Source organism: Hoplias malabaricus, chromosome 15 (assembly GCF_029633855.1).
Source record: "Hoplias malabaricus isolate fHopMal1 chromosome 15, fHopMal1.hap1, whole genome shotgun sequence".
Taxonomy (NCBI): Eukaryota; Metazoa; Chordata; class Actinopteri; order Characiformes; family Erythrinidae; genus Hoplias; species Hoplias malabaricus.
The window spans coordinates 2,207,678-2,217,330 of record NC_089814.1 but is presented as its reverse complement, the minus strand read 5'-3'; the positions used below and the strand labels follow the sequence as shown (position 1 = coordinate 2,217,330).

The 9,653-nt window shown below is 42.5% G+C and overlaps 1 protein-coding gene across 2 annotated transcripts in view; it reads right to left on the bottom strand.

Moving 5' to 3' along the window:
• Positions 1-6,576, bottom strand: part of macroh2a1 (macroH2A.1 histone) — a 20,894-nt gene extending 14,318 nt beyond the window's left edge. For both annotated transcript variants that reach the window (XM_066645705.1, XM_066645706.1), the window contains exons 1-4: positions 6,441-6,576; positions 3,697-3,891; positions 3,054-3,160; positions 1,910-2,098 (exon numbers count right to left, since the gene is read on the bottom strand). In XM_066645705.1, the coding sequence (XP_066501802.1) occupies positions 1,910-2,098; positions 3,054-3,160; positions 3,697-3,868 (468 nt within the window). In that variant the 5' untranslated portion in view covers positions 3,869-3,891; positions 6,441-6,576. The remainder of the gene's footprint in view (positions 1-1,909; positions 2,099-3,053; positions 3,161-3,696; positions 3,892-6,440) is intronic.
• Between the last annotated feature and the right edge of the window lie 3,077 nt (positions 6,577-9,653).

Genomic DNA, 9,653 nt, shown 5'->3' with positions numbered 1-9,653 from the left:
GTATGTATGAGTGTGAGTGATTGTGTGTGAGTGAGTGAGTGAGTGAGTGTGTGTGTGTGTGTGTGAGTGTGAGTGAGTGTTAATGAGTGAGTGAGTGAGTAAGTGAATGTGAGTGTGTGAGTGATTGTATGAATGTGAGTGAGTGTTAATGAGTGAGTGTGTGTGAGTGAGTGAATGTGAGTGTGTAAGTGTGAGTGATTGTATGAATGTGAGTGATTGTGTGTGAGTGAGTGAATGAGTGTATGTGAGAGTGTAAGTGTGAGTGATTGTATGAATGTGAGTGAGTGTAGGTATGAGTGTGAGTGATTGTGTGTGAGTGAGTGTGGGTGAGTGAGTGTGTGTGTGTGTGAGTGAGTGTATGTGAGTGTGTGTGAGTTATTGTATGAATGTGAGTGAGTGTATGTATGAGTGTGAGTGATTGTGTGTGAGTGAGTGAGTAAGTGTATGTGAGTGTGTGTGAGTGATTGTATGAATGTGAGTGAGTGTTAATGAGTGAGTAAGTGTATGTGTGTAAGTTTGTATGAATGTGAGTGAGTGTATGTATGAGTGTGAGTGAGTGTGTGTGAGTGAGTGTGTGTGTAAGTGTGAGTTCCTTGTCAGTGCTCTGTGTATATAGTCCCTTTGTTTCAGTGTTCCTGGGTCAGTTCTTGTGTGTGTAGATGTGTTTCTATGTCAATTGTCTTACACATTGCCACCAGTTCACAGTTATGTTCCTATTCTAGATGTGTTCAGCTAAGTTCTAGTTTGTTTCCTTGTCTCCATGCTTGTGTTTGTTTTCTGCTTGACTTGGTTTAATTTAATTAAATATTCCTTGCGTGTACGTGCGCTTCCTGCCTTAATTGTGACAGTCACCAGCAACAGAAACAGCACCACCGTTACCGAGCAACACAATTAAACAGTAATGCAGCAGTTAACCATAAAACATGTGCTTAGATGTTTTTGTTTGTTTAGTAAAAATGGAACATCTACAACTTAAATATTATCATTTATTAGAGGTGCAATTAATTGTTTTGTATTTATTTATTGTCTCAGTTAATCCTGGAGTTACAGAAGAATGACAGATCTCTCTCTCCGTCTCCCTCTGTCTCTCTCCATCACTCTCTCTCCCTCTGTCTCACTCTCCATCTCTCCATCTCTCCCTCCGTCTCCCCCTCTCTCTCTCTCTGTCTCACTCTCCATCTCTCCCTCTCTCTCTCTCTCCGTCTCCCTCTGTATCTGTCTCTCCCTCTCCGTCTCTCTCTCTCCCTCTGTCTCTCTCCGTCTCTCTCTCTCTCTCCGTCTCTCCCTCTCTCTCCGTCTCTCTCTCTCTCTCCGTCTCTCCCTCTCTCTCTCTCCGTCTCTCCCTCTCTCTCTCTCCGTCTCTCCCTCTCTCTCTCTCCGTCTCTCCCTCTCTCTCTCTCCGTCTCTCCCTCTCTCTCTCTCCGTCTCTCCCTCTCTCTCTCCCCGTCTCTCCCTCTCTCTCTCCCCGTCTCTCCCTCTCTCTCTCCGTCTCTCCCTCTCTCTCTCCGTCTCTCCCTCTCCCCGTCTCTCCCTCTCTCTCTCCGTCTCTCCCTCTCTCTCTCTCCGTCCGTCTCTCCCTCTCTCTGTATCTGTCTCTCTCCGTCTCCCTCTGTATCTGTCTCTCTCTCAGGATTAGTTTGCTGCTAATCTGTGCAGCTTCAGGAAACACAGCGAAAGCAGGAAAAAAATCAAACACCAGTCTACACCTAACCCCTGTGTGAAGTGTAGAAGTAATGTAATCATCTCCTTATTTCCTTGTCACATAACATTTTATATATTTGAACAATGCAATATCGTGTGTGAAGTGAAAGTTAAACTGTGTTTACACTGTATTTGTTTGTGTATTTACTCCAGTGAGGGACTCTGCACCTCTCACTAAAGCTAGTGTTAATGTGATAAAGGTGTGTACCTTGTTCCGTGAGGATTTCTTGGTTCCCGGTTTCTTGGCGGGGGTTTTTTTGTACGTTTTGTTTTTTTTGGCCGGCGGTGGGGTGATGACTGCCTCCAGTTTGCCCTTTGACCCCCGCTTCTTCGCCAGCAGCTCAGGGTGGATGTTCGGCAAAACTCCACCTGCTGCAATCGTCACACCTTTCAACAGCTACACACACACACACACAGAGAAGAGATTCCTCTCACACACCCAGTTAACACAATGCAACAGGACCAGGCAAGTCCAGTTTTACCGGATCACCACTGGAACAGAGACAGCATGTTAAAAGTGTGTAGACAGTCCTCTGTACTGAGCCCACAGTGTGTATCATCTCCATAAACACATTAAATGTCTTTAGCTCTATACACACCTACAGTAGTGGAGTATCAACCCCCAGGACCTGACCTCACTGCCTATAGACAGCAATCCTACAGCAGCTCTGCACATGCTCAGACCCACAACTCTTAATGTGTTTCATTGTGCAGTGTATAATCTGAGCTTTCTGGTTATTTCCTTCAGTGTTCAGAGCTGTACCCACTGAAACATGTGGAAAAAAAAGTGTAAAACAATTTATTATCACCTTAATTACCTTCCTTTTCCCCTCACACGGGGATTAGACCGGACTCATCTCCTGCTCATGCTTCTGTTGAGAGCACATTCTGATCTGCTTCTTTTAGTCTAACCTCCCACTGATTTACTGAGGTGGCTGTGTTTATAAAAGTACGCTATGGTCGCACATTTCCACAAGGCAGAGCGACTCGACAGAACACCGGGGCACACTGTGACTCTCGCTGTGTTGGAAAACGTAATCCATATGAAATGTTTGTGTAATTTCTCCTGAAAGAGTCGGGGCTCAGACCGGGCAGAGACAGAGCAGCAGCACGAACAAACTCTGTGTGAGCACAGCTTTATATTCCCCACTGCCATCGGACACAGAATGACGCAGCTATAACATAAACGCGATGACTGAAGCGGCCATGATTCCTGGCGATCGACTGGTTGACGACCACGGCTCTGAAGCCCTTCTAGAAAAGTACAGACTGTTCCTGTAGAAAACTGTTACTGTCTCGCTCTCTCTCTCTCTGTTTCTCTCTCGTGTGTGTGTGTGTGTGTGTGTGTGTACCTGATTGAGCTCCTCGTCGTTGGCCACAGCCAGTAGAATGTGTCGAGGAGTAACTCGTCCTTTCTTATTGTCCCGAGCTGCGTTTCCTGCCAACTCCAGAATCTCAGCTGAAACAGAAACAAAACAAATCAAAACATCATTCTGTGTCTGTAACTGTGACCAATCAGAACACACTCCGAGTCGTACACTGGAGACAACCTGGCAGTCCACGTGTGAGGGACCCGCTCTGTGGAGAATAAACGGGTTCGTTCAGGAAAGGCAGAGCAGTCTGATTCTTCACAACGTGGTGGAAATATAATTAATACACGTTCCATAATTATTCTCTCTACGTTTGATGGTAGAATAGAGTTATAACTTTTAAATAAAAGCTGAACTGTGTGTGAAGTGTTAGAGCTGAGAAACAAACCAGGAAAACACTGTTTAACCTGCAGAAACGGCACTGTGTAGCTTTTGGAGGAGGGTAGGAAGCCACCACTCCTCTCCTTTGGTTTCACAACAGTGCGGTGACTGCAGGGGGAGCTCAGGATCAAAACTACTCAATCTCACCTTGTGTTCTTTTATATATTCATGTTTATTAATAAAATATATTGATTGTTAATTGCATTAATGAACTCAGGTGATCAGAGTGGGGTAGGTTTCAGACCGGTGAGGTACTCCAGGACTGCGGCCATGTACACCGGCGCTCCGACTCCGATCCGGTATTTAGGAAGTCCTCGTTTGATGTAGCGCAGCATCCTCCCGACGGGGAAAATCACTCCGGCTTTAGTGGAGCGGGACGTCTTCGTCGTCTTCTTCTTTCCTCCTCGACTCGACATCGTGGCACGGCCAGAGTCAGCTCCTAGACACAGATCATCTGGATTTACCGGGGTTTAGTACCGAGAACTCTACTGTTACAGCAGCTAAACATTTACTGCCATTCAGCTTTCAACACGGATCAAATACACTTTACAACACAGTTCCTCAATTACAGCTGGAATCTGATCCTAAAGACACTGGAAATCTGATATTTGTTCTGTTTATTACATCCTCAGTGATTCAGGTTCTAAGAGATAAACCTCTTTGAAATCACTTTATTCTTCATTTACAAAGGAAACACTCTCTTCACTTACTCTTACAGTATTTCACCCTAGTCCAGGTTTTCATGTTTAAACCTTAGTGTTATATTAGTTTACAGCCGTTAACTGCACACTGCACTCTTACATTTAATATCACAGTCGTCCTGGTTGAGTATTATTAGTCTTCAGTGTTTATTCTTTAGTATTTAGTCAGGATTATGAGGCCGGTTTAGTTTAATATTAGAGACTAAGTATAGGTTTAAATCTACATAGTGGTGATTCGTCAGAGTGTTTGTTCTGCACTAGTCTGTAATCTGTGTTATATCAGGATATGGATAATGGCTCCCACCCTCTTTATCACATGGTAATGAGACACAGGAGCACGTTCAGTGCAAGACTCATTCAGCCAAAATGCACTACAGAGCGCCACAGGAGGTCATTCCTACCAGTGGCTACCAGACTTTATAACTCCACACTTAAAGCACGACACCTTCCACATGTACAGTAATAACAATAGAACATATTTTTTAATTATGAGTGTAACAACTCAAATGTGTAATACTCTTACTGCTGTATACAGTATATCCGTATTTATTATTATAGATGTGTGCATAGTGTAAATTTCCTTTTGTGTTAAATTTTTATTAGAGTGTTTATTCTTTTACAACTGGCTGCTACTGTAATAATTGCAATTTCCCCCTGGGATCAATAAAGTATTTTTGATTCTGATTCTGATTCTGATCAGACAGGGATTAAGCCTAGTCCTGAACTATCCTCCTTTCAGTGGAAAATCACAATACAAACTGCAGTGTGTAGTTAACCCCTGTGTGGGAAACTACCCCCTAGTGTTTATTGTGTATTTCACTGCATTTAACTACACCATTAGACATCGTACAACAAAATGAGTCATCCACATTGAATCCATGGGGCAGTGAACACATACACACTAGTGCACTAGGGGCAGTGAACACACACACATTAGTGCACTAGGGGCAGTGAACACACACACATTAGTGCACTAGGGGCTGTGAACACACACACACACTAGTGCACTAGGGGCTGTGAACACACACACACTAGTGCACTAGGGGCTGTGAACACACACACACACACACACTAGTGCACTAGGGGCAGTGAACACACACACATTAGTGCACTAGGGGCTGTGAACACACACACACTAGTGCACTAGGGGCTGTGAACACACACACACTAGTGCACTAGGGGCTGTGAACACACACACACTAGTGCACTAGGGGCTGTGAACACATACACACTAGTGCACTAGGGGCAGTGAACACACACACATTAGTGCACTAGGGGCTGTGAACACACACACACTAGTGCACTAGGGGCTGTGAACACACACACACTAGTGCACTAGGGGCTGTGAACACACACACACTAGTGCACTAGGGGCTGTGAACACACACACACTAGTGCACTAGGGGCTGTGAACACACACACACACTAGTGCACTAGAGGCTGTGAACACATTCCCAGAGCAGGGGGCAGTTGTGGGTTCGGTGTCTTGCTCAAGGGCCCCTCAGCAGTGGATTGAGGAGGAGGACAGTGCTGTTCCTTCACTCCCACCGCCCCCAGTTTTCCTGCTGCTCGTGGGAATCAGACCAATGACCTTTCAGCCCTCAGCTCTAACCTTTAGACCACAGCTGCCCACAGATTAATTCAATATCACAGACTTCACTGAGCATTTATTCTAATCTAGTTTAGTTTTAGTTTATTTACAGTTTAATCTGCAACTGCATTTTACAGTGTACTGAGTTCTTATTATCTACTGTTTCCTTTATTTAAGAGACTTAGGGGTTACTCTGTATTATGGAGTATGTTAATGTTCCAGACACTAATGAATATTAAACCTGGATTAAAAATCATGTGTAATGGCGATTTACCTTTAGTTCTGGGCTGCAGTCTAAGACTAGGCTTAATCCATGTCTTCAAACACCGCACTTAACCTTTAACGTGTTTATTATTTATAGTTGTTATTATTATGGTATGGAACTGTATCCCAGGCCTGAATGGTAAATGTGTGTGTGTGTGTGTGTGTGTGTGTGTGTATGTGTGTGTGTGTGTGTGTGTGTGTGTGTGTCCAGGACACAAACAGACCCTATTGTTGGAGGTTATAGAGCTCGGATAAAACCATTTATGCCGTAAATAAACACATAAATAAACGCGGCTCGGTTCTATAAGCTATACTTGCTTGTGTTCTCCTGGAGAACCACAGGAACAGAGACAGAGAACCGAGCGCCGTAATAAACACAAGCACATAAAGCAAACAAAGGACACCACACTCTTTAAACAGCGCATTACTCACAGATCAGAAGGGACAGGGCTCTGTGCAAGGTTCTAGATTCTATTCGAGTTCTCTAGGAGGAGAACAGAACCGGGTCCTCTCCGCTGAGAGTGTGTATCTGTGTAACACCGCTGAACAGAAACAGAGCTCTAACAGCAACAGGCCCGGGCTTAAAGGGGACATTACACAGAAAATAAACACTGCAAAACAGCGCCATCTGCTGGTCACACTTCAGAAATACATAACAGAGTGAAGCAAGATAAATTCTTTTTTCATTCATTCATTCATTATCTGTAACCCTTATCATCACTAGGACCTCCAAAGGACCTTACAACTTAAAGGAATTAATAGAAAAATGCCGGTTTTATATTCCGTTAGCTTGGATGCTAACTTCAGATATTTCAAGCCTAACGTTTGTAGATTGACCCTGTACTGTCCCAACTTTGGAAGAATCTAAAAAAATGAGGGAAAAAAGGTGAAAGTAACTAAGTAAAAACAAAATTCTGCAGTAACAGTTCGTTTTATTTAGTGTTAGCCACTAGCTTTGTGAACCCATGTAGCTCCCCAGTAAACAATTAGCCGTTGATTCAATGTTGAAATGACTGCCGTCTAATCAACGTTCTCTTAAGGTTGAAAATGAAAGTTGAAAAGACGACTATTAGACGTATTTTGGACGTCCATTGACATTATTATTTGGTCCCGAAATAAATTACTTGTATAAAACGCGGTGGGCGGCACGGTGGTGCAGCAGGTAGTGTCGCAGTCACACAGCTCCAGGGGCCTGGAGGTTGGGGGTTCGATTCCCGCTCCGGGTGACTGTCTGTGAGGAGTTGGTGTGTTCTCCCCGTGTCCGCGTGGGTTTCCTCCGGGTGCTCCGGTTTCCTCCCACAGTCCAAAAACACACGTTGCAGGTGGATTGGCGACTCGAAAGTGTCCGTAGGTATGAGTGTGTGAGTGAATGTGTGTGTGTTGCCCTGTGAAGGACTGGCGTCCCCTCCAGGGTGTGTTCCCGCCTTGCGCCCAATGATTCCAGGTAGGCTCTGGACCCCCCGCGACCCTAAAAAACTGGATAAGCGGTACAGATAATGGATGGATGGAATGGATAAAACGCGTTTTGGACGTCCACTGACGTTATCGATTGGTCACCACTTAACTAACTTATTAAGATGGATTTTGGACGTCCATTGACGTTTAAAATATGTCCTTGACGGACAGACTACTTTTAGACCCATTTTGAACGTCCAGGGACGTTCCTTGTTTACTGGGTATGTTTCAGAAACAAATAATTCTGTATGTCCAAATATTTGAATCATATTTTTTCTTAACAGCAATTCTCTCTCTTTCTCAAAGCTTAGACACTACAGTGCACTTTGACTTTTATTTTATCTGACTCATGTTATAGAGGAAACACTTTCACTTTTAGTGCTTGTATGGTCTTTTTATTATTATTGCATTCATTTATTGTGTATTTCCTCTATTTTCTGCTATTCTTTGTAGCATTCTTTCCTGGGGATATATATTTCTACTTGACACATCTGAGAGGGCTGTAGGAATGATGATAAAATTGATATTTTTTATTAACATTATAGTACAAACACTACTTGCATTTTCAGTCTCAAATAGAGAGTAACATAATATTACTGAAGAATAGAAACAGACGTTTACCAGAAACACACTAAATAACGATTAAGTGATTACAATGATTAAATCAACACAGAAACTGTGAAAACAAGAGAAAATGAAACTCATGACAACTGTGGAATCCTGCTGTGTCACCACTTCTGACTGCATCAGATAAACAGCACTTAAGGCTTTGTCTTTCAGAGAAAATCAATGCATTACTGATTTACAGGGCTGAGGGAAAATGATTATTTATTTACATAACATTATTACTATTACCAGTAGTGAATGGTATTTCATGTTTCACTCTTAACAGACTCTTAGTTTAAATGTAGTCTTACAGTCATTAAAAATGTACATTTTTAATTAGATTTAAGTAGAAATTTCTATGAGCTGCCACTTAAAAAAAGACCCTGTTGAATCTTAGACTAAACCATGAAGCAACAACTCAGAGTCAGATTTGAAGATGTTATGTGGTGTTATAAAAGAGTGTCACACTCTGAGCACGGTTAACAAAGGAGGTCGACAACTGAACACAACCATGAGAGAGAAAGTACATACACAGTGAGCAATAAGAGAAAACTAAACACACTGAGCATGTATAGACCAACATGAGCCTGTCACAGTCTGATAACTCACAAGTGCAGGACAAGGCTAAGAACAAAACACAGGAAACAGAACGTAAACGAAGCCATATCCTGACACTGAGATTATCTTTGGACCCTTTTGCACTCAGTTACATGTATCCTTTCCAAGTAGACCACACAGGACTCTGGTAAAGGACAGATAAGGGTTTGTAAATGTAAATGTTAAACAGCCTCTAATTAGATTATTACAGTGAAGAAATTGTCTTTAAAACCGAGAGCTGAGATGAGAGCTAACTACTTTACTTTACTAAAGCAAATACTTAAGTAAATTCTGATGCACTTTGCAGCGTATTTTCAGATATTTCTCCTGAAGAACAAATATAATTCTCTGAAAATGGGACATTTTGTAAAATTAAATAAAACCAGAAATTATATAACGACAACTGTACAAAGAATATATTTTAAATGTTTTCACTAAATAAATAGAAACAAGCTGGGACTCATTCATTCATTCATTGTCTGTATCCACTTATTCAGGGTGGCGGTGGGTCCAGACCCTACCCGGAATCAATGGGTGCAAGACAGGAACACACACACACACTTATACAATGTATCGAAAACACATGTCACACCTTTTGGAGGATTGCACTGTAAGCAGGTGAATATAAAAAGGTGTAAATTGAGTATTCACTAAAGGCTCAGGTTCTGCAACAAAAATAGGACATTGCTCATCACTTTATGGCAAACGAATAATAATGAGATAATTGACACATTGTTAAAACAAGCATTTCTCAAGGCGAGACTGCTGCAAAAAATGAGGTATTTTATCATCTACTACACTTAATAATGTGAAATGATTCAAGACATTTCAAGAGATACCAGCCCCCGTCGGTTAAGACTGGACATCGATATTGAATTAGAGTGACCTTCAAACCCTCAGATGGCACTGTGTAAGAACCTGTCATGGTACTGTACTGTGCTAATGACGAAAGTGATCATCCAGACTGTTCTCAGCGGCATGTGAAGA